The following is a 26,212-nucleotide window of genomic DNA, read 5'->3' as shown; positions in this document are numbered from 1 at the left end:
TACAAATCAAGGATTCTGGTCTCACTTAGGGTGTTGATGACAAATCGCTGCCATTCTTAAGTGTCAAAGTATCCTATAGGGTGCACTTGAAGAAATAATAATGAAAGAAAAGCTCTCATTTGTTTTCCGCTGATCTCTTGAGCACATGAGTCGGGTGTACAAGTGCATGCATAATCCTTTCTTGAACAGGGGCTAGTAATCAAACCTACATGTATTCCATTTTAAGTGGTATCTTTTAGGGTCTAATGAAGCTTGAGTAACGCCCACATTAATCTTCTTTAGAAGTTAAATTCAAATTTTCTGACAAGCATAGCTGACCTTCTCATGTGGGAGTTTACCCCAGGGTTCCAAATGTCTAACAGGAAGTGAAGGAGTGATGGAGTGAAATCGTCCCACCACTACAACAAAAGTTACCTGTTTTTGAGAGTGAAAACTCCGTGTTATGTTTATTATGCACACAGAGCTCTAAGAGTTTGATTATCTTTACTGCTAAATGCAGTTAAATGCAATTTAATGGAGTCAACAACTAAGAGTGCAAGTCTTGTCTTTGCAGTGAGCAGCATTAAGATTTGCGCATGCGTTAGGATTCCACGTGTTCCTGGGCCTCAAGGCATTCAAGTAGTTTTGCATTGTCAGCACTTTCCTCGAGCATCCAAGTCTCAAGTGCAGGGACTCTGCTCAGAGGTTGTTTCCCCTCCCCTGTTCCTCCCTTCTCTTTCCACTATTATATCAATGATGGGTGCCCGCTTTTCCCTTCCGTGTGGGGGCTCAAGGCTGGGTTGCCAGGGTTTGCCAGCCATGGAAGCAGTCTACATCTAGGAGCTGGCTGCCAATATTGGAAGCTCCTGGATGTCTCAGGCACCCAACTTTAACTTCACAGGGCAGTTGTTAATAACAAACAATATGTAACATTTCAGTTGCCAAATCCTTCTCTGGTCATGACATGCCACCTTCATCAGTGGAATGCAGTCAGTTGCCTTTCACTGGAGTCACTCAAACTTATCAAGGTACATAAAAAATCTTCTTTTTATTTCTTATGTTCATCCCCTGGGTATGTCAGTGTTTCTAATGCACTCAACCCATGTTAAATTTTTCAATTCAGCTATTGTAATCACGTCAACACAAGACACATTAATTTAATTTTTCTTACAGTATGACTTCTACATAGATAGAACCAGAGCTGTCACTGATTTTTGAAGTAGTAGTTTTTGAAAAACAAAAATAGCTACTGATAGCGACAGCCCTTAGTGACAGGAGGGGAACATTGGGGGTTCTGAACACCGCCATGCCGCAAACAAATTTCAGCAAATACCACAATATCGCAACAAAAAGTCAGCAAATACCACAATACTACTATACCAAGTCGAAACTCAAGGTCATACCAATACTACTCTGTATGTTAAGTTTAGAGGATGTGTAGCAATTAACAATTTGTTAATGAATATTAAGTTCGATTATTTGTGATTTAGACAACATGATCAAAATAGGTAACATTGGCTAATAATGAACTAAAATAACTTGCCCTAGTTTTCTGTTTGCAACAAAAAATTGAGGTTTTCCATTCCCACGACAGCTAAGTTTCTTTGGGAATGTCCAATCGGAAACTGGGAAACCCTTGGAAAGGTTGGAGAACTTATAGGATAATTTCTAATACTATCCAAAATGTGTAAGAACCGCATCCTACAGGTTCTGACATTACTGCATTTGAGATTAAAATTACTGAAATACTGCAGGAAAAATTGTCCAATACCGCAAACCCCAATGTTCCCCTCTGACAGCCCTGACATTGTTTCAGATTTTATTAAGTGTTATTTTTGCATTTTCTTCCGGAAGGCCGCTCTGGTTATGGCAGACCACCTTCATTGGAGGAGTACAATCAGTTACCAGTTGTCCCAGTCACTCAGTCTTCATGTCTAACGTATCAGACAAGCCACCTTCAAAGTAAGTAAGAAAACATAATCTTAACGGGCCGATAATTTAAATGAAGTTTAGATAACGTTTATGAAAGTCGTGTTTAGACCATGAGTACGGATAATTTAAACATTGTTTTTCCAGTGTTTAGGCAGTGTCTAAACACTGACTAAGGAACACAGTAAGTTAGACCTGATCAAAGGTAGGTTTAAACAGATATTTTCATGGTCAGCCATTTTGAAATGGAGGGACCTCTGCACTACAGACAGTTAAGAAACTATGCCAATCGATGTAATATACATGTTCGAACAATTTGGCACCCTAGGTATAGATTCAACCCATTAGAGGAATACGACCATGAAGACTTTCGGTTTTGTTTTCACCTTAGAAAGGAGTCGGTCAGTGACCTCATAAAAATTTTGGATAAAGGTCTTCCAACATAGAACAAGGAAAGGTCTGCCGCTTTCACCAATGGAGCAAGTGCTAATTGCTTTAAGATTCTATGTGACAGGAACTTTCCAGAGGATTATTGACAGTTTTATTTGGTGTTTCTGTATTTGCTGCATGCACAGTCATTCACAAGGTTTCAAGGGCTATTGCAAAACAAAAAGGACAATTGCTGTCATTCCCAGAGAACCTGGCTGATACCATTAGAAATTTTTATGATGTTGCGCGTTTTTCACTTTTCTCATTATTTGTTTTTTCACTTTTCACTTCACTTTTCACTATTTATGATGTTGTCCACTTTTTATGACAATGTAGATCGTGCTCCTTTTTTGACTGGAGTTTCAGCCGCCTCGAGCATCCTTGAAGCTGACTGAGGTCGCGTTTGATACGTTTAGGATTTTGGGAGTTAAATCTAGTTAAAATTTCCACCCATGCCTTTACCTTTTTTTGGGAACGTTTTCCTATTGTAGCCTTTGCTTTCCACTTCTGGAAAAGTCTTTACCCGATTGTGCAGTTGTTTTAGAAGCCATGTTGCAGAGACATGACCACTATCTGGAAATTTGCATACAAAATAACTTCGCAGACAAGGAATTTCCTCGTGAGAAATAGTTTAGCCCTTGACTTGAGAAAACATGGTTCAGTTGCGTTTCAATTATGAAAATTTTTTAAACATTGTTTAGCTATTGTTTATCGAGACAATGTCTAAACTGCGGCTCAGCCCTAAGCAATATGTAACTTATACTTCATTTAATTAATAGGCCCTAGATGTTTTGGGGGAATAAAAACTCTTTGTTATGTTTTCATTGTGTGCAGAGCTCTAAGAGTTTGGTTTTCTTTACTGCTAATGGCAAACAAATGTAAAATATCAAGACATGATTGATCATCGCAGTTATGCACACAACTTAAGCAGTTGTGAAATTAAGGTTATGTCCCACCTTCAGCGGCCAAAAAAATCGTTTTTTGTTTTATTTGACAAAATTTAAGTTCGTCATTTTATCTAGTGTTTCCAAAGGAAAAACATTAAAAATCTCAAAAAGCGACCGAGTTATTTAGAAAAAACATATTTTCAAATAAAGTTAATAAACTAGGAAGGTGTCATAATCTTGTCAACGGGTGAGAACCCTGGGGAAATTTTCACGGCAAACGCTCATCGCTCATTTGCATATTCACATCATGCACTGGACAAAAATTCCCACGTGAAAGCTGTTTACGCTAACTCCTATGAAAAAACCAAAAGCAGAAAAAAGTCCTTGGGTGAAGAAAACAAAAAAAATCGGGAGCAACTTCAGAATACCCGGCCACTCTATTTACATGTGCCGGTGTGCCTTCAAGAACAAGGTATATAACAATAGTTGCTATTCTTATTCAATGAGATGCTAATAAGTGGCCTGGTATTCTGGAGTTTAGCAAAAACACCAGCCCAAAGAAGAAAGAAAAAGCTCCATATTGTCAAGGAAAGAAAAAAAAACCTTGCCGGGAGCGACAAAGGCTCTTGGTTTGGCCAAATGCCTTCGACAATCTCGGCATCTGCTGAAGATCTGGAGCATTCAAATATCCTTGGAACAAGTAGCTTAAAAATCAAAGTCAATGTCAGTGCAGGCTGCGAACAAGATTCTTCATCGGAATCTGGCCGAAGCGATGAAGAAAATGAAACCTACCCAAGGAAACTCATTTCAGCAATAAAGGTATTTCTTAAAGTGCATCTAACCCCCAAATGTTTTTTCGCTTAAACAAATCCACCTGTTATTTGAAGCATTTGGGCAAAAAAAAAATTTGAATTTGGTTAAATCTGCGATTTTCTATGCCCTTTCAAAGTCGCACCTGAAGTGTTATACGACCCCGTTTCAGGGAGTCTGGGGCGGCGGCTGCTGATGACATCTACCCAGGAACCAAACACAATGGTGCCTCAGTCAGCTCTCTGTATTTGCTCGAGAAAATGGAAAACAAAACTAATCGTTCCAATATATTTTGGGACTAAAACGTCCAAGTTTTGTTTCAGAATCATTTCTTTTTTGTCACTGGAGTCAGAGTTAGGTTTCGATTCGGAAGACACCGAAATAAACTTTGATCGAGCATGTTCGACAACTGTGAACTCACTGCTTACAACTTTGAGAACAACTTGCAATATTTCAAGCCACAATGGGGAAGACTTCTTTGCGGATGAACTGCTTATGTACTAGGAGTGGAAAGCTAGATACGAAGTGGAGGAGCAGGCAAATGAAAAGCAGGAAAGAAATTTCAAGGACTGCTTTGGATGGTAATTTCGTCACCTAAACACAAGACTCCCACAGTGTTTATAGCCCGTTTACATTTGTCCCTAGCGAGAATGTATTTTGTCGAGGTATGGTTCTATTAAATCCAGTTTGTATTTTACTTTCTGGAATGCTTCATGTTTATAAGAGCAACGTAAGTGTTGCAGTTTTCGAGACTTGATGAACTCCAAAACACTGGCTTCGATCGATTGAAAATCGTAGAATTGTTTGGACCTGTATTTTTGAAGCTGCAGGAAGCAAGGCAGAAGGAAACATTTCATACAATTACCGATTTCACATTGTCACACGTTTTAAGTCGTAACTCCAAATAGCCAGTGTAAATTTTTCTCAAAGTTTGCAGTGAAATTCATTGGATAAACGAAAAGAATGTGTTCCCTAAGCGGTCCGCAGATAATGCTACGCGGTCATATTTCAACACTAATGTATAGGATGTTTGTCGCACTGCTGATTTCCAAACCTTCCAAAAACTCTGCGAGTGTAACAGTTTTGTTATTATGTAATTCTAAAGGATTAATCTTCGACTTTTATCTAAATCGAAAGAGAAATAAGTGCTGGTTGGTGGCGTACAGTTGCGACCTATTTACACATCAGTATATTTGGTTGTAACGCTTCTTGATTGATCACGCAACTTTGCTGGCTATCTTATAAATACTGCGGGACTGGAAGATATAGGTTGTTGGTAGTATTTCGACAAATTGCTGGTTGGCTTTAAGAAGAAAATCTTGAAAATAGCGTTTGAAAGTCTGCGGAACAAATTCCAGTGAGAGTTCTTCAATAGTTCTCACAGACTCAGTTCGCTTGTTTCGGTTTGACAAAATCAACCATCGTTTATGTCTTTATAGTTTCATTGACCGATCATCGCCACTAAATTGTAATTGTTTAGATCTGGGATATTGCTGCAACAGCCGATAGCACTTCTGGAAGGCATTTCTGCGCACTTTTCGAATGTGTATTGCACCATCCTGAAGGAAATGAGAGGATGTAAGATATTCGACCTTCCTGGGTAGACGTCACAAGAGCCGCTGGACCCATTCTCCTCAAACTTGGTTGTCAAACAAAATGGCGGCGTTTTGGGGCTATTTTCGACATGTTGTCGGGGCACAGAAAATCGAGGATTTAACTGAATCCAAAAATTTTTTCACAGAAGTAATTCAAATAACATGAAGATTCATTTAACCGAAAAAAAAATTGGGGGGTTAGGTGCACTTTAAGCTGTCCGTTGATTTCTTAACGTCTTGTTTTTCAGCGGCACATTTTCCGCCTTAAACATTTTTGGCGCAGGTTTTGCCTTTGCCTTTACCTTTGGCGTCTTTGCCCATCATATTATGTCGCCATCCTAAATTGAACTATATAAAAAAAACATGTTGCAATGCGATGCTTTTCCCGGGAAATCTTGATCTATTGTCAGAGACAGTAGGAGGTCCTGTTGTTCCATTGGTTTGCGGTTTTATTAAGTGTGATAATCTCTGGGCGTGGCGTAAGTTGTTTACGAACCTTTACAAGCTAAAATCTCACATTTGATTTTTGGCAGAGTGCATCCACTTTGAGCGAATTTATAGGGTATGCAGATTTGACGGATTTTTGTGAAATTTCGCCAGAACATTCCAGAGATAATGCCAAACCAAAGTGTGTCGGGAAATTTTTGTGATAGAGACTTAGAGACTATAATAAGTGAACATTGTAAGTACATTTTCTTACGCTATTTTATTGTTATTTGTAATCAAGCGAGTTGCGGTCAGCGGTTTCTGTTTACTTGATATGGTTCGTGTAACACACACAAGAAACACATGGTCGTTTTCTGTATGCTTTCACGGCTGCCTTGTGAAACACTTATTCTCTGAATATACATAGTTTGAATGGAACTTTGTCGACTCCTTGACATTTCTTCATTGTAACTCTGTCTTCACGACAATTTTGATATTTAACACATTTTCCCCCCATTTACGCAACACGTCTCGCATATTTTTAGCTACTCCAACTTTAGATGTGGATGTCTAGACAACCAATCAGAATATTGAAAAAGCCCGACATACTTTTGTTGATTGATGCCTTGTGAATAAGACTGTGCAGCCATTTTGCTCGTACTGCGGAATCCGATAGCCGATAAATTCAATAGAAGAAGCCTCAGTCGTTTCACGCCTTACCACCTCCTGACACTTCCTAAAAGAATGCATTGCTGAAATTGTATTTTTTTCGTTAAGTACATTTATTAAGCTTTCTTATGATATATAGTTTGTTGGGGTTTTATTGAAACTGGCACGCGTATGATTTTTTTCCCAAAGGGCACCCGCGAAGGTGGGAAGTAACCTTAAAGCCTGAAAAAAATTCGGGCCTGAACGGGAATCCAACCAATGACCTCTGCAATACCGGTGCAGTGCTCTACCAACTGAGCTATCAAGCCATCTGAGGGCTGGTCACTTTCTGAGTTCATAATATACCTGTTCAGGCCTGAATTTTTTCAGCCCTTAATTTCTCAACTGCTTAAGTTGTGTGCGTAACTGCGATGATCAATCATGTCTTCATCCCTTTCTCCACAGTTCAAATATATGATCTTTCATATATGCGTTTGCATGTAAAATATCAGTTGCCAAATCCTTTTAAGCATTTCATATGGCACATTCATTATGTCTAAGATAGTATTTACAACATACATATATGTTAATGTATTCTTTTTCTGGTCTAGGTTTCCCTGGGTGGCTGCATTCATCATTGCAATACAATCCGTTTCCTTCTACTGTAGCCAGTCAGAATTATGAAGGATACAACAATTGCAGAGGTCACACTCATGGTGAGTAGTAAATTAATTTGATATTTTAAATTACAACTTTACAAAATAAAGATCAGAACGTAACCTTGATGTAATATACAAGACACAAAAGACCACGTTTGACCACATGTCCAAACACCAAGAACAGATTTGAAAGTATTTTTGGTGAACTTCAAGGTGTTTGGAAATGTGGTCAAACAGTGTCCGTAGTGGTTGATAATATCTTCTAAATTGAAACTAAAACTAAGGAGAAAACGGAGAATTAAAATTATAAAAATCTGTGCTATTAATAAATAAGATCAGATATCTACATACATACATACATACATACATACTTTATTGACTTTCCCTTTAGAGGCTTTTCAAAGACAATACAATAATAATTGTATAGTAATTGTAAACACCATCACAGTGATGAATTCCTTTGTTGAATCTTGATGAAGTATTAATGAGTTTTAGAAGGCCCTACATGTTACACAAATGCTGCATGGTATTGTTTCAGAATTTCTTTTTAAGTTTTGTTTTGCATTTTCTTCTGGAAGGCTTCTCTGGTCATGAAATGCCACCTTCATCAGTGGGATACAATCAGTTACCTTTCACTGGAGTCACTCAAACTTATCAGTCGAGTAAGTATAAAATCTTATTTCCCACAGTTATTACTAATTGTTTCAGCCAAAAGTCTGTATATTGTTTAAAATTTTTACACACCCAGTTCCATCTGACCTTGATGGCCATACACATTACACAAAATAATGCTGTATGGTATTGTTTCAGAATTTCTTTGAAAGTTTTGTTTTTGCATTTTTTTGGTAAGGCTTCTTTAGTCATGACATGCCACTTTATAGTACTGATGGGTTAATCCTGTCTAAAGATTCGTTTATTATTATTATTATTATTATTATTATTATTATTATTATTATTATTATTATTATTATTATTATTATTATTATTATTATCACCTTCATCAGTTGGATACAATCAGTTACCTTTCACTGGAGCCACTCAAACTTATCAGTCAAGTAAGTATAAAATCTTATTTTCCTACAGTTATTACTAATTTTATTGGCCAAAACTCTGTATCCTGTTTTAATTTATGCACATCCAGGGCCAAAAGTTTGTTGATCTTGACTACCCAGTACTAAATTTCACTATCCTCATGTTATGGGTCCTTCACATCATAGAAGCTCTGTACATGTAAATTTTTCCAGAATTCATTTTTAATGTTGTTTTAAATGTATTAGCATTTCATTTTTGTGGGAAAAACTCTATCATGTTTTGTGTACAGAGGCTAGGAGTCTCTTGAGCTTCCCTTCAGTAAGTTCACCATGTTTAAGTGGCCAAACTTTGTATACAGTAACCTTAATAGCAGCTACAATAGGTACTTGCAACAAATTTTGTCAAGTATTTTTAATTGCTTATGATCATGATTTGTTTGAGTAATCCCTCAGGCATAATTATCGTATTAAGTCTATTGACATTGGGTTAATGCAATTTTTCTTCAGTGGAAGGCTCGTTGAATAGAGGTTTTTATTATTGTGTATAGCTGACAATATTTCCGGGACTTTGGCCACTGACTGCCACTGACTGCTTACTTAAAGAGCAAGATTATAGAATTTGTAGGAAGGTTTCTAATATCCCGAACCGCCCTCTTAGAGCTAATTTCCTTGAGACTAAGATTACAGGGTACAACTTAAGGAATAAATCTTCCGCAATGCCCGCCATTCACTCGGACCGTTTCAAGAATACATTCTTTAATAGGATAGTTCTTAAGTACAATTTAGCTTTGTAAGTAGTGTACTTTTTGTATTCGATTTTTGTATTTGTTTCTGTGTAAATATCTATCTTATTTAGAGACATATTGTAGCCCATTAACATTGTTATTTTCAAATGTAACATAAGATATGTAATTTTATCTTTTGAACAATAAAGACACTTTATTTATTTATTTATTTATTTATTTATTTAATAAAGGTTGGCTGCTTAATAGGGGGGCCGCGTAATAGAGGTTCATCTGTATAACAATGGCCTCCATTTGGTGCAGAAATATGCTTGGTTATTTGTCCGTGGACATAATCTTTTCCGGGAAGGGAACAGTTTTCTGCAAGCATAGCTCAAGGAAAACTGTGAGCTTTGAGGAACAGCTAATGTCCAAAGACAAAATAATTTCTGAGCATATTTTCAGGCCAAATGGAGGCTATTGTGTTTATTATCTGGGTTTGAAAATTGGGGAATATCACTCGGATATTCTCCAGTTTTAGCTAGGGAATAGTCAGTCATGTGACCTGTTTAGACCAATTGCACACAGGCAAAAATATTTAACATATGTGTACATTATTGTAATAATAATAGATGGATAGATAGATAGATAGATAGATAGATAGATAGATAGATAGATAGATAGATAGATAGATAGATAGATAGAAAATATGCAAACTATTTATATTGTATCAGTCCATCTGCCTTATTATACAAATTCTTTTTCAATAATGACCACTTTTTTGTTGCACAAAATGGAATTTGGTGGAGTGTTTTCCTTGCATATGCTGCATCTGTTTGTTGTTCAACCCACTTATTTGCTAGTACGCTACTAAGTACTAAGTACAGACATGCACATCTGTTTGTTGTTCATCCCCTGGGTATATCAGTGTTTCTAATGCACTCAACCCATGTTAAATTTTTCAATTCAACTAATGTGATCAAATCAACACAAGACACATTACAGTATGACTTCTACATAGATAGAACCAGAGCTGTCACTGAGTTTTGAAGTAGGCAGTTTTGAAAAACAAAAATAGCTAGGGATAGTGGCAGCTCTCAGTGACAGGGGGGGGGGGGGGGGGCTTTGGGGGTTTTGAACACGGCCATGGAGCAAAAAATTTCAGCAAATACCGCAATGTCACAAAAAAGGTCGCCAAATACTGCAATACTGAGTTGAAACTCAGTGTCATACCAAAACCACTACTCTGTATGTTAAGTTTAGAGCAAATATAGCAATTAAGAATTTGTTAATGATGTTAAGTTACCTTATTTTCGATTTAGACAACACAATCAAAGTAGGTAACATCCATTACCTGGTTATGGCTAATAATTAACAAAAAAAACTTGCCTGTACCTGTTTGCAACACAAAGAATTGCAGTTTTCCATTTCCACGAATTAAGTTTCATTTGGAAACTGGAAAAGTCTTGGTAACGTTGGAGAACTTGATAATTTTTAATACTGTCCAAATTGCTTAAGAACCGCATCCTGCAGGTTCTGACAATACTGCATTTCAAGATTAAAATTACCAAAATACTGTAGGAAAAATTGTCCAATACGGCAAACCCCAATGTCCCCCTCTGACAGTCCTGACATTGTTTCAGATTTTATTAAGTGTTATTTTTGTTTTTTCGTCTGGAAGGCCCCTCTGGTTATGGCAGACCACCTTCATTGGTGGAGTACAATCAGTTACCAGTTGTCCCAGTCACTCAGTCTTCATGTCTAACATATCAGACAAGCCACCTTCAAAGTAAGTAAGAAAACATAATCTTAATGGGCCGATAATTTAAACGAAGTTTAGATAACGTTTATGAAAGTCATGTTTAGACCACGAGTACCGATTATTAAAACAGTCTTTCCATAACAGTGTTTAGGCAGTGTCTAAACACTGACTAAGGAACAATAGTAAGTTAGACCTGATCAAAGGTAGGTTTAAACAGATATTTTCGTGGTCAGCCATTTTGAAATGGAGGGACCTCTGCACTACAGACAGTTAAGAAACTACGCCAATCAATGCAATATACATGTTCGAACAATTTGGCACCCTAGGTATAGATTCAACCCATTAGAGGAATACGACCACAAAGACGTTCGATTACATTTTCGCCTTGGAGAAGAGTTGGGCAGTGACCTTGTAAAAATTTTGGATAAAGGTCTTGCAACATTGAACAAGGAGAGGTCTGCCGCTTACACCAATGCAGCAAGTGCTAATTGCTTTAAGATTCTATGCGACAGGAATTTTCCAGAGGATTATCGACAATTTTATTTGGTGTTCCTGTATTTGCTGCATGCACAGTCATTCACAAGGTTTCAAGGGCTATTGCAAAACAAAAAGGACAATTGCTGTCATTCCCAGAGAACCTGGCTAATACCATTAGAAAGTTTTATGATGTTGCACATTTTTCATTTTTCACTTTTTTCATTTTGTTTTTTCACTTTTCACTTCACTTTTCACTTTTTATGATGTTGTCCACTTTTTATGACAATGTAGTTCATGCTCCTTTTTTGACTGGAGTTTCAGGGGCCTCCAGCATCCTTGAAGCTGACTGAGGTTGCGTTTGATACGTGCAGGATTTTGGGAATTAAATTTAGTTAAAATTTCCACCCATGCCTTTGCCTTTTTTGCAAATGTTTTCCTATCGTAGCCTTTGCTTTCCACTTCTGGAAAGTCTTTACCCAATTCAGCCAATAAAAGTTTTTCTTGTTCGCTGAAATTTGTTGTGCAGCTTGTTTTAGAAGCCATGTTGCAGAGACATAACCACTATCTGGAAATTTGCGTACAAAATAACTTCGCAGACAAGGAGAAATGGTTTGGCCCTTGAATTGAGAAAACACGGTTCAGTCACATTTCAATAATGAATTTTAAACATTGTTTAGCCATTGTTTAAACTGCGGCTCAGCCCTAAGCAATAGTTAACTTAGACTTTATTTAAATAATAAGCCCTAAAGCCCTACATGTTTTGTTAGAGTGTAAACTCTGTGTTATATTTTCATTGTGTGCAGAGCTCTAAGAGTTTGGTTTTCTTTACTGCTAATGGCAAACAAATGTAAAATATCAAGACACGATTGATCATCGCAGTTATGCACACAACTTAAGCAGTTGTCAAAATTGAAGCCTGAAAAAAATTCAGACCTGAACGGGATTCGAACCCATGACCTCTGTGATACCGGTGCAGTGCTCTACCAACTGAGCTATCAAGCCATCTGGGAGCTGGTCACTTTGTGAGTTTGTAATATACCCATAGAAGGTGAGGAATACAAGTGAATATATGAAAGATCATGTATTTGAACTGCAGAGAAAGATATGAAGACATGATTGATCATCGCAGTTATGTACACAACTTAAGCGGGTTGGAAATTAAAGCCTGAAAAAAATTCAGGCCTGAACGGGATTCAAACCCATGACCTCTGCAATACCTGTGTAGTGCTCTACCAACTGAGCAACAAGCCATCTGGGAGCTGGTCACTTTGTGAGTTCGAAATATACCCATTCAGACCTGAATTTTTTTCAGCCTTTAATTTCACTACTGCTTAAGTTGTGTGCATAACTGCGATGATCGATCATGTCTCCATATCTTTCTCTGCAGTTCAAATATATGATCTTTCATATGTGCGCTTGTGTGTAAAATATCAGTTGCCAAATCCTTTTAAGCATTTGATATGGCACATTCATTATGTCTAAGATAATATTTGCAACATACATGTATGTTGATGTATTCTTTTTCTGGTCTAGGTTTCCCTGGGTGGCTGCCTTCATCAGTGCAATGCAGTCAGTTTCCTTCTACTGTAGCCAGTCAGAATTATGAAGGATACAGCAATTGCAGAGGTCACACTCATAGTGAGTAGTAAATTAATTTGATATTTTAAATTACAACTTTACAAAATAAAGATCGGAACGTAACCTTGATATAATATATCAGACACGAAAGACCATGTTTGACCACATTTCCAAACACCGAGAAGAGATTTGAAAGTGGCAGAGTATTTTTGGTAAACTTCAAGGAGTTTGGAAATGTGGTCAAACAGTGTCCGGAGTGTTTGATAATATCTTCTCAATTGAAACTAAAACTAAGGAGAACACGGAGAATTAAAATTATAAAAATCTATGCTAATAATAATTAAGATCAGATATCTAAACATCATCACAGTCATGAATTCCTTTGTTGAATCTTGATGAAGTATTAATGAGTTTTAGAAGGCCCGACATGTTACACAAATGCTGCATGGCATTGTTTCAGAATTTCTTTTTAAGTTTTGTTTTTGCATTTTCTTCTGTGAGGCTTCTCTTGTCATGAAATGCCACCTTCATCAGTGGGATACAATCAGTTACCTTTCACTGGAGTCACTCAAACTTATCAGTCAAGTAAGTATAAAATCTTATTTTCCCACAGTTATTACTAATTGTTTCGGCCAAAACTCTGTATATTGTTTAACTTTTTACACACCCAGTTCCAAGAGTTTGTTGATCTTCACTACCCAGTAGTAAAGGTCACTATCGTCATGTTAAGGGTCCTTCACATCATAGAAGCTCTGTGCATGTAAATTTTTCCAGAATTTATTTTCTAAAAGAAATATAAATGCTATAACATGACGTTTGTCAGTTGAGTGTTAAAGTTTGGTCTTTTTCCCTTTTTAGCAACATCTCATAAATCAAGCATTCCAACTTCCCTCTGCTCTTCTTTAAGATGATGAATAGGACAATCACATGACTTTTGGAGGGCATATAGTTTATTTGTGGCCCGAGTAGCATCATTTGCGCCCGAGCGCGAAGCGCAAGGGCGCAAATGATGCTACGAGGGACACAAATAAACTATATGACCGACAAAAGTCATGCGATTATCATTATCAATACACAAGGCCAAATCGTACAAATTCATTTAATAAGAAAAAAATGTTTAACAGAGATGTAGCATGAAACTATGGTATGGAAAGTTGTTGCTACAATACGAACAGCTAAACAAGAGCCAAATAAAATTCCTTTTTGTTTACAATAAAATGTCAAATATAATCTAGTTTTAAAAAGATTGGTAACAATGATTAGCAAAAAGACAGTTTACATTTAAAAAAATGATAGTCTTCCCGTTCACAGGCAATGGACTCAGACTGTCTTTGCTAATTTCATCAAATAAGTTACAGCTTTTAGTCGCTATCATCGCTCTCGATTATTCGGCGGCGTTTGCGGGTTGATGGCGACGGTTCTTCATACTTTCCGTGATAAATGTTCATTGTTCCAATCTGAATATGTTGGGTGCAATTTTGGTACGGCTGTGCCAAGGAAATAAATTGGTTTTGGAGAAGAGACTGTGGGTTTAAGTTTGAGCTAGGACCGGCTGACGGGCCCGCGACATTTTGCCTTGTGATTCCTGAAGCTTCTTGCTGAACAGCGAGTTGTGGCTGAAATGTGTCACTTAAAATCTTTGAACACTCTCTTTTTTGTGCACTTGTTGTCTCGCTGATGTAGTGGGAAAGGCTCCGTTCATCTTTGTGCTTTGTGATTGCACAGATTTTCCTTGCGTCCACACCGCGCTGGAACAAAGAAGTGACAGTCGATGCACGAATGCAGTGATTCGTGTACCGCTCCGATAACTCTGCTTTGATGGAAATCCTTTCCATCATCTTGCTGATAGTATTTTTTCCCATAGGCTCATTTCTGTACCAGTGTCGGGTGCTTGCAAAGTTTACATTCTTGGTGGTAGCTTTGCTTGGAGTCTGAAACAGTGCCTTACAGTCGGGATGAGTCTTGCCGAGGTAAAGTTCAAACGCAGCCACTGGATCAAGTGCAGTTGAAGTTTCGTACATACGAACATCCGAGTATGACTGCTCAGACTGTTTAGCGCCTCCTTGGTAATTTTTAGTTTGTTCAGTAAGTTTTTCGGTGATGTAACGGGCTCCAGTGTCATCAGTTTTTATTTCAAATGACTGCCTTGTAAGCTCCCGCCATCCCTCTCTGCCGCGGCGAGCAAAATGAAAACACAACGAAAACCAAATAAACTCAACTAACTTCTCCGCATCTTTCCAAACGCCGTCCGTGTTCTGCCCTTCAATGAAGTATCGATTCAATTTCTGCATGTCTCCTGACTGAATGGATGATTTGTGTTTTGGTTTCGCATTGTTTTCTTTCGTAAATAGCTTGGCCTTCGCTTCAAACATTTTGTTGGCAGACATAAATTCGCTGTCTTGCAAAATGTTTATGTTTCGGCTGAGTGGAGCACAGGTTAGATGGCGATGAATGGCCGCTCTAATTCCAGTCAATGCACTTGGAGTTAATGCTTGGCCTTTCTCTGTTTTCACTTCAGCGAAGAACTTTCGCAGAATTTCAGTCAAGTCCGTTGCACTTACTGTTTTGAGATCCACTGTAATTTTTCTTTTCTCACACCATTTCTCGAACTTTTTTACTCCCCACTCAGTTGCTCTCTTGGTGTTTTTCGCTTGAGCTTTTTGCTCAATCTCATCCAGTTGCTCGTTGTCTAAGTCCGAGTTTTGACTAGAAAAAAGCTGAAAATTTGGGAGTTCTTCCATTTTAAAATGAAATTTCCAAACAGCAAACGTTCACTACGCAAGCTGTTCGCACCTGAATGGTTTTCCCGCGTCAATAAACGTAACCTGATTGGTTAATATTCATCGGATGATGAACCGAGAACCAATCAGCTGCAGGGCCGTTAATACATTAACGGCCCGCTAGGAGTCATTTGCGGCCCGCAAAGCGCGTGTTTTCAAGAGGGCGGTTTTCAATTTGGCCGCGTATATTGATAATAATAATAGTTTGTGCATATTTGGTTGGTCTTGGTTGTGACTTTCTTTACGGTGTTTCCAGACAGCTGAGTACTTCTGCTCATTAAATTCTCAAGCGGACTCTATTCAGGCAAAAGTGTTTATTTAGCTGACATTGTTCCTCGCATGTCTTGACTCCTTTTAAGGAGTTTAAGGTGTTAAAACACCTGATCTAGTATATATCTGAACTGAACAACTTCAATCTACATTTGATAATGGAGACAAGATGAAGCCGAAACGTCATGTTATAACATTTATTTTTCTTTTAAAATGTCTTTCCATCTCTTGTTAATTTTTTAATGTTTTATAAATATTATGTATTTGCATTGCATTTTTTTGGTAAAACTCTATCACGTTTTTATCTATGTACGGAGGCCAAGAGTCTCTTGATCTTCCTTCTATAAGTTCACCATGTTTTAGTGGCCAAACTTTGTATACGGTAACCTTAATTACCTTGTAATTGAAAGTGTTTTACTGAGAAGAAATTTGGCCATGATGTAAATAGATAGATGATGATACATGTAGATGTGCATGTTAGAAAAGAGTTATCTGCTGGCATTTATCTGTATCCCCTGGGGAACAACATTTTAGTTGAGTGATGAAAGCAGCTTAGCCTTCATTACTGTTGTTTTAATGGGATTTCTCATCTTGAAGGCCCTTCTGGTTCTGGCAGACCACCTTTAACTATGGAGTACAATCATATTTCTTATCCTGGTACTACTACTCAGGCTTATAGAGAAGCTAGTTATCATGGAATGCACCCTCAGAGTGAGTAGGAAAATGTATTATTTTTATGCATATGGAAACAATTATGATAAAATGAGAACATGAGGAACATCAAATAGATATAACCATTTAAGGCAGATACTTATTAATAACAACAAACTTAAAGAAACTTAAAAACCTGTCTAGGAAAGTACAAAAATCAGACCAAATCAACTTGGATCGCTGATTTACATCCTGTGGAATAAGAATAGTAAGAGTACTATTGCTTATCCCTTGTTTTTGAATACCACACTTTTCACGTTCATGTATCACCTGAACGATGTCCATTTCAAATATCACAAGTTGGTTTAAAAGCCTTTTAGAATAGCATAGAATAAACTTTATTTATCTACGGTAGTGATTAATGCTGTAGGCTTATGGGACCGTGTAAGCTTTTGATTAAATTTTCTGTCCAGTACATTCCTAGACTCTGTTTTTTAATATTAAAAACTGTTAGTTTTGTTTTATGTTGTTTGTCCCTTATAATCTTTTTTTGGATGCCAAATTTCTCAGCCAGGGTTCTAAGTGTTAGGATATTTAAGAGAATGGCATTAAAGACGATTATAGTTGCTCATTGAAGGGTAAATTACTTGTTTTGTTTTAGGCAGTGGTCTCTCCGTGTTTCTCAGAATTCTCAAAGCTGAGTACAATCGACGCTCTCTCTTGAAACCACTCCCTTGGGAGAACACCTTCAAGTTACCTCTTGAGGATGTTTACACAAGACTGTCAATCGTTTCAAGAAAAAAAACAGACTTTCAGCTTGAAAGGGGTGAAGTTAACATGTATGACATCTTCAAGACTCTCGACAAAGGTGAGGATGCCATGGTTCTAGTAGAAGGAAGTCCCGGAATAGGGAAGACAACATTTTGTCTCAAGATCTCTCATGACTGGACAAACGAAAAGATTTCAAATGACGTTTCCTTTCCAGTATTTGAACTTGTGTTGCTGTTGAAATGTCGAGATATCCATGGAGATATAATGGAAGCCATTAGTGAACAACTTCTCCCGGAAGACACGGATGAAAAGGTCAGGAAAGAGATAACGGATTACATCAAGGATATTCATAACCAGGAGAAGATCTTAATCATTTTGGATGGTCTTGATGAGCTTCCTAAAACAGCTGAAACTCATGTGGATAAATTACTTTACAGACGAATTTTGCCATTTTGCTATGTCTTGGCTACATCTCGTCAAGAAAGAGGAATTGTATTGCGACAGGAGGTAAACTTTGCCATTCTTTTTCAAATTGAAGGATTTACAGACCAAGATGCTTTTGAGTACATCAGGAAGCATTTTAATCATTCTGGTTTGAAGAATCTATCAAAGGGAGAAAGGCTTATTGAAGCAATCCAAGAAAATAGTTTTCTTCATGCACTGCCAAACAACCCATTGAATCTACTTCTTCTCTGCGTTGTTTTTGAGGACCATCAAGGAGAACTGCCATCTTTTCGCACAGAACTTTATCAGATCATCATCCGATGCCTCTTAAGGAGGTATTGTGCAAGACATAACTTGGGAGCATCTGGTGATGACCAAGCCCTAGAGAAACAATTTGAAGATAGTTTACTAGTGTTGGGAGAGTTAGCTTGGAGATGCCTGCTAGAAGGTCGGTTTTCTTTTCGTGAAGATGAACTGGCAAAATTTGAAAGTAAAATTAAAGACCTAGCAGCCCGCAAACTTGGCCTTGTTTTCAAGGAAGCAAGTATGAAGAGGATAAATCCACAACACGAGTATCACTTTTTTCACAAGACCTTTCAAGAGTACTTGGCGGCAACATATCTCGCACACAAGCTACTGAAAGAGGGAGTGAATATTTTCTGTGAATTTGAGCTAGGTTTTCGGAAGCATGTTACAGTTAAATACCGACAAGTGTTTCTCTTTGTGTCTGGTATCCTGGGTAAGGACGCTCGTGCTGTTTTCAAACAGATTGGTGAGAAACTTGCAAGTGAATACTGGGACTGGCTCAAGTGCTCTGAAGAAGAAGCTACTTTTTTTACTGAAAGTTTCAGTGAAAGTCAAAATGCTGAGCAAATGGCAATGACTCTTTGTTCCTTCATCCCATTTCCATTGACTGTAGAAATTGGGAACTTAGATACAAGAGGTGAAAAGAGAGATGAAGCTATCCATACAAACTTTTTGATGGTCGTAGAAGCCTGCAGTAATTTTCTACAATTACAGCACCCTGTTCATCTCACCATTAAAATTGTAGACCTTGATACGCTTCCATACGAGGATCAATTAATGGTTGCTAAATTCTTAGTTTCCTGTCCAAAGCTACAAACTTTTTCCTTTCATGTATCTGGCTGGTCACTGATGCACACACCTGAGACTGCTTTGTTTGAAGGACTTTCTGGAAACTCAACTATATGTTCCTTTACATTTAGAGCAGCATCTAGTATCTCTTCTGATTGGGCTGATATGATTGGTGACAGTTTGGCTGCTAATAAGACCTTAACAACTGTAACATTCGAATTGATAAATGAGTGTGATGAGGCATGGGCCAGTGCTCTAGAAAGAGGATTGTCTGCAGATACACCATTGACGTCTATTGTCCTCAAGATTCATAGTTCACTGAGTGCTGAAGCATTAGGGGCTTTGAAAAAAGTATTGTCCAATAGATCTCTGACCACTCTTACCCTCATCATCTATGGTGAGATGCAGGATTCACTAGCTACGTCTCTTGGCGAAACACTTGTAGCAGAATCCATTTTAAAATCCCTCACTCTGATCATTTATGGAAAATTAAGCAATTCTGCTGCTATCTCCTTAGAAAGAGGATTTCTGGATAACAGTGCTTTAAATTCTTTGGAAGTGAAAGTGTTTGGAGAGCTCCCTGACAACTGTCTGACTGTCGCTGAGAAAGTAGTAGAGGCAAAGAAGAAAAAGATGTCAGTTGCATTTCATCCAAGTATCACTGGAACCATATCGAAGGCACAGTTGGCTCGCCTTTGCCCTAGTTTTAAACTTCAGTCATTAACTTTAAACCTTTGGGGCAAGTTGAGTCGTACTGAGGCAGATACTCTTTGTAACCTCTTGATAAAATCCTCAACCCCTTGTGTCAGTTTAAATGTCCATGGAAAAGTAACAAACAGTGTCGCTAAATGTCTTGGAAGTTATTTAAAGCCATGCAAGACCCTGTCCTCTCTCAGTATCAACATTTGGGGAGAACTAACCAGAGGTGGAAGCAGTGCTCTTCAGGAGTTAGCGTGTAATGGAAAATATTCGTTTGCCTTGAATGTTTGTAGTGTGGCCTCAGATCCATGGATTTGTAAAGCAACAAGCAATGTTTCTTCATCATTAGACTGGGCACGCAATCTGGGAGATTGTTTGGCAAAAACCACGTCATTAACTACACTAAGTCTTACAATCAACAACTACAGGGACCTGAGGGAAAACTGCACACGTGGTCTGGGTGATGGTTTGGCGAAAACTACTTCATTAACTACAGTAAGTCTTACAATCAACAACTACCGTGACCTGAGTAAAGACTGCACACGTGGTCTGGGTGATGGTTTGGCGAAAAATACTTCATTAACTACACTAAGTCTTACAATCAACAACTACAGTGACCTGAGTGAAGACTGCACAAGTGGTCTGGGTGATGGTTTGGCGAAAAATACTTCATTAACTACACTAAGTCTTACAATCAACAACTACGGTGACCCGATTGAAGACTGCACACGTGGTCTGGGTGATGGTTTGGCGAAAAATACTTCATTAACTACACTAAGTCTTACAATCAACAACTACGGTGGCCTGATTGAAGACGGGGCACGTGGTCTGGGTGATGGTTTGGCGAAAAATACTTCATTAACTACACTAAGTCTTACAATCAACAACTACGGTGACCTGATTGAAGACGGGGCACGTGGTCTGTGTGATGGTTTGGCGAAAAATACTTCATTAACTACACTAAGTCTTACAATCAACAACTACAGTAACCTGATTAAAGAGTGGGCACGTGGTCTGGGTGATGGTTTGGCGAAAAATACTTCATTAACTACACTAAGTCTTACAATCAACAACTACGGTGACCTGATTGAAGACTGCACACGTGGTCTGGGTGATGGTTTGGCGAAAAATACTTCATTAACTACACTAAGTCTTACAATCAACAACTACGGTGACCTGATTGAAGACGGGGCACGTGGTCTGGGTGATGGTTTGGCGAAAAATACTTCATTAACTACACTAAGTCTTACAATCAACAACTACAGTGACGTGATTAAAGACTGCGCACGTGGTCTGGGTGATGGTTTGGCGAAAAATACTTCATTAACTACACTAAGTCTTACAATCAACAACTACGGTGACCTGATTGAAGACGGGGCACGTGGTCTGGGTGATGGTTTGGCGAAAAATACTTCATTAACTACACTAAGTCTTACAATCAACAACTACAGTGACGTGATTAAAGACTGCGCACGTGGTCTGGGTGATGGTTTGGCGAAAAATACTTCATTAACTACACTAAGTCTTACAATCAACAACTACAGTGACGTGATTAAAGACTGCGCACGTGGTCTGGGTGATGATTTGGCGAAAAGTACTTCATTAACTACACTAAGTCTGACACTCAACAACTACAGTGACCTGACTGGAGACTGGCTACTTGATCTGGGAGACATTTTAGGAAGAATCGAGTCATTAACAGTTGTCAATGTTACTGTAACCAGCACCTGCAGTAAAGTGAGTGAAGATTTGTTATGTGGTCTCTGTAACAGCCTGGCAGAAAGCGACAAAATAACTTCTTTGAACTTAACTTTTAATGACCACAGTGGTACAAGTGAAGTCCTTGAACTTGATCTCAGGAAACACTTTGCAGATTGTAAGTCATCACCTTCATTAAATCTAACAGTTAGCTTGTACGGAGAGGCTGTTGTGAGCTAAAAACTGCAATATTCTTTGAGCAAAGGTCAATTTCTAATTCCAATCTGGCGTTTGCGTTTCTAGGTACAGGTGTAGTAATGTTTGGCCACACAAATGAATATGTTTTGTTTATTTGTTGAAATTCTTGACACTATTATCTTGGTTGGGAAAGACAGAAAAAAATGATTTTCAACTTGTTAATCAACAAAGAGGAAGGCAAAATTTATTTATTCGATGTTGCCAAATAACTTAAGAATTGTATCTGGGCTAAAAGAATTTGTAGCTCTTTTAAAGTACATACAAAATAATAACGATTTTTCTACAGCTTCAGTGGAATCCGAGATTTGAGCGTCCTACAGGGTTGAAAATTGGTTCCAAATCAAGAAGTTTGAAAGTCAAGGGCAAAATACTCCTAGCGTTTTTCTGAGGGAGCCAAAAATTGCTTCGAATAATCAGGAGGTTCAAATAATCAGAATTCACGGTACTTCATGCGAATGACACTATGCAGTGGTTTCAAACATTCTTGTCGTAATGTGGTGTAGTTTCTTTGCAAAACTTGTTTAGCTAAACAGTTTATTCTTGTTAGGCAGTGTAGTTTCGTTGTAGAATTTGTTGCATTGTTTAACAGGTTTCACGGTGTATGAAATAGTCCATTGGCAGAGATGTTTTGCTTTTGCGTTCTAGGAAAGTTTCACAAAAAGTGAACTGTTTTTAATATATTGTGAAAAACTGCTCTTTTTCATCAAGTGTTACACTTGATGTGAAAGAAAGCACGAGAAAAATGCTTGCGCGAGTTTATTCTGTAGCGCGAAAACAAGAGAGGTACCTCGTAGTTTATCTTCTATACTGTCAAACCTGTATTAAGCAGACACCCCCAGGGAATGCTGTAATATCCGCCTAGTACAAAGTGACTGAATAAAACGGGTTTCCATGACACATTATTTTGGGAAAACATGTCTTCTTGCGATGAAATTGTCTGTTGGAAATTTTTTCACTTTCTGGTGTTTTACTATCGTAAGGACGTCATTAACTTTTTTGATGGCAAGTCACAGATTCTTTCCATTAGTGGTAACAATACCTGAGCAGCATAAGATTTTTCCTGTATCAAGCATGTTGGTTGGTAGAATCTGAAATATGATACTAGTGTCTGTTTGATACAGGTTTTAAACAATAGAAATGACCTTATCTGCTGTCCTCTTTTAAAAAAGGGTGTCTGCTGTACACAGGTTTGATTGTACATTAACTATTGGAACCACTGCATTGTGTAATGCCTGTCACGTAGTTTTCCTTGGAAGGGAAAAAGTTCTCCTTGGGTTTTCAAGTTTTGTCAAGTTGCTGTGAAATTCTGACAGAAGTCACGATCTAGCAAGAAACGTGCCTACCATGAAGGCTGCTGCACAGAGACGTACATGTTTCTGCAAACAAATTTTTTCATTGTTTTGCCACCATTGAAAAGATATTTTTCATTTGCTTCCACTGTGATTAAATTGTGTGGCAGTTTCAGTTCAACGCATGATGAGAGTTTACAAATTGTCACCTGTTCTCAGTTCCTGGGGTTTGTTAGTATAGGCCAACTGTTAGTTGTTGTTGTTTATTTTTTGTCAAGCTGTTGTTTTCAGGGTCTTCACAATTGAAATGTGTGCTCGAAATCGTGTAGTTAAAAATGGACAGATACAAAGCTATCCATGAAGTTTTCAATCAGAAATTGTGCGAATTGGTGAGTGTAAATAGTGTATATGACGGATGTTTTCAATCAGAAATTGAGCCAAATGTTTCATTCATCTCGCAGAAACTGATGCGACCGTTTCTGATAACTTTTCAGAAACAGAGTTACTTAGTTTAGACAGGTCCGTTGTCATGGTGAAGTAGTGATGAGGAGAAAACAGATGCATCCTGTTAAAATATTTTCAGTGATCATTTCAATCCAGGAACAGAATTGAGATTTGTTTCGTAAAACGTTTAGATTGTTATTGTTCAATCAAACTGGTGTGAACACTCTGATAGTCATCATCTGCAGGTTAAGTCATGCTATTAAGCAACATCACTGATGAAAATCACGGCCTCATTCTATTCTCAGAGGAAGGATTGTGATTAAAGAAATTACTTGTTTTTCAATTACTATGATGTTGTTATTAATGTTCCTGAAGGCTAGAAAATCCACTTCAAGTATAAAACAAGTCATATTTAAACAAGTGGATCTTTTTTATCCCAGATTTGGTTGAGTTTGAAGAAAACAATTTCTACCATAGTCGACATTGTGTCGATTTTTTTTTTAATTTTTGGTGGGAGGACTGTTGAAATGACTTCTGGCCTAAACCTCTCAGTACTTGCACCATAAACGGACCTGTTTATTATGACGTAATGCAGTTCAGTGTAAATAGTGTATATAATGAGTGAACCTTGTCAAACCCCTTGTGGTTTGGCCTTTTTATTCAACTCCATGGAACAAGAGTGAAAGTTTAGTTTTTATAATCAGATAGAAATGTGAAGTTGCAACTGCTTATTTGCAACTGTCCATGTTTGTTCTCTCAACTGTGCATCCATTCTCTGGTGTATTAAGGAGTGGGTCAGCTATTGTTTAACCATAAGCTAAAGGGTGGCCTATCTTAAAGCAGGGCTACTTGACATTGATGTTTTCATGGCAACCAACTAGGTGTCAGTCTGGCGTCATTGTAAAAGCTTTTGTTTACCACCAAGACAAAACAGTAGTTAGTGAGTTTTCTCGAGAAACTTGTGAAGTAAGCGTCTTCTTATCTTCTTCTTAATCCTCTTCGTTCCTAAGTGGAACATAGGTCCTCAACTAGCGCGCGCCACCTAACCCTATTTTGTGCAGTGCCTTTTGCCTCATTCCACGTAACATGCTTCGCCGCCAACTCTGCCATTCTCGTGCGTCTCCAGCTGTTTTGGGGTCTCCCTCTCTTTCGCTTCCCCTGTGGGTTCCACTCTAGTGCCCTCTTGACTACGTGTCCATCTGGTTTCCTAAAGCCAACTCCTCTCTCATGATTTTCACCTTCATCCATTCCTGAGTATAGCACAGTTTCGCCTGTAGCTACCCTCAACTTCCCACAAGAGTTCCATCTCATTTCACTTACTCCTAGAATACTAATACCATACCTCTGCATCTCCTTGATCACCTGTGCGCACTTACCAGTCTCAAACATTGTCCTAACATTCCATTGCCCGATCTTCACACACGCTTTTGGCGACAGCAATTTCGTCGGCGGTTTATCCGTCATTCGCTGCTTCGCACGTTGTTCCAACCGGGTGTTAACATCTTTTACCCCTGCTTCCCGATAGGGTGCAGTGGTAGTTCTAGCTTTGGTTTCTGTAATAAATAACATTTTCTGGGAGCGGGTTATCAGCCCGCCGCCCAACCCCCAACCTGGAGGACCAGGGGCTGTTCTTCGTCTGGCCTCTACCCTTCGACCAATCCGGCATGGTTAGACCTGCCAGGGAACAAAGTCCCCGCCGGCACAGCTCTCCGGGTCATGAAGACACACAAGCTTCACCACCACAGCAAGGTGTCAGCCCAAGGTGAAGTGTGAAGTAAGCTTAATTGAATGAAATTGGAATGCATTGGCCAATTTGTGTGATCCTGCCACTGTTAATATTATAATGTCATGTGATATCAAGAAAGTCAGCCCAGGCAAGATTGAGCACCATACCAATTACCTTTGCAAGGTAACTTAGCTATGAAGAAAATAAATATTGTTGATACAGAGCAAAGCTGGAAGAAAATTGTTTCAACTAAACATGAGCTGATCCACTCCTTAATGGTACTGAGCTGTTTTGATATTGAGGAACAAACCCTGATGAAAAGACCCATTTTGATATATTCAAATTTAGCCTAACACAATAGAGCTCAGCACGAGGCTCTGGGAAGTAAACCCCACAAACTCTGTAGTTATTCCTCAGAGCGTTGTAGTGAGGTCTATTGTTTTAGGCTGAATTTTAATATATGGAAATAGTCTATTGTATTATCTTAATCATTGTAATACTAGCAGACACCTAGTGTGTTACATTGCTCTTTAGCAATGTTTTCTTAAATGTGATACTTGGACATTTTTCTCTCAAGAGTTTTTAATTGTTTTGTATCAGAACGAGAGACTTGAGGAACATTGACATGAAGTACCAAGTACAAAGAGACTTGAGATAGAAGTACTTGGAACTGTCCAAAGAGAAATCAGATGAAGATGTAATTTCATTATTTGTTAAATATATATTAATACAATCATTTTTCTGTTCAAATGTCCATTTCTGGTTGCTGTTGGTTTTTAAGGAAGGTTCAGTTAATCTTTCAATTCCCAAGTAATTTCACATTCTCCCAAACTTTGTCGCGAGCCTGCTTCAGACGGCCATTGCTCAAAATGAAGCTAACAAAATGCAGTGATGCAGGACAACCGTGTTTAGATATACAGGACCAATCAGAATGCACGTTATATGATCCCAATAATAAATATTCCTAGTTGTGGCAGACAAAATTAAGTCGACCCATGGTAGTTATTACCCAGATTTTTTGCAGGATTTTCCCCCGGGGGAAAGGGACTCCTTTATGAAAAGGTCGGGGATGCTCGTCGGGAAAATTTGAATTAAACCCCTAAAGGAGACCAATCTGACGGAAATAAGAGCGAGATAACGAGCATCCAGACCTCT

At 38.3% G+C, this 26,212-nt stretch overlaps 1 protein-coding gene across 4 annotated transcripts in view; it reads left to right on the top strand.

Moving 5' to 3' along the window:
* The window catches only part of LOC145467883 (uncharacterized), a 39,365-nt gene extending 13,558 nt beyond the window's left edge, over positions 1–25,807 (top strand). For all 4 annotated transcript variants that reach the window (XM_081451497.1, XM_081451494.1, XM_081451495.1 and 1 more), the window contains 10 exons: positions 918–1,007; positions 1,834–1,941; positions 7,315–7,419; positions 7,941–8,024; positions 8,367–8,417; positions 10,797–10,904; positions 12,888–12,992; positions 13,434–13,517; positions 16,580–16,693; positions 17,295–25,807. In XM_081451497.1, coding sequence (XP_081307623.1) covers positions 918–1,007; positions 1,834–1,941; positions 7,315–7,419; positions 7,941–8,024; positions 8,367–8,417; positions 10,797–10,904; positions 12,888–12,992; positions 13,434–13,517; positions 16,580–16,693; positions 17,295–21,580 — 5,135 coding nt within the window. In that variant the 3' untranslated portion in view covers positions 21,581–25,807. The remainder of the gene's footprint in view (positions 1–917; positions 1,008–1,833; positions 1,942–7,314; positions 7,420–7,940; positions 8,025–8,366; positions 8,418–10,796; positions 10,905–12,887; positions 12,993–13,433; positions 13,518–16,579; positions 16,694–17,294) is intronic.
* Positions 25,808–26,212: the final 405 nt, after the last annotated feature.

Source organism: Orbicella franksi, chromosome 14 (genome assembly GCF_964199315.1).
Source record: "Orbicella franksi chromosome 14, jaOrbFran1.1, whole genome shotgun sequence".
NCBI lineage: Eukaryota > Metazoa > Cnidaria > Anthozoa > Scleractinia > Merulinidae > Orbicella > Orbicella franksi.
The sequence above is the reverse complement of the archived record's forward strand: the minus strand, read 5'-3'. Positions and strand labels throughout refer to the sequence as shown.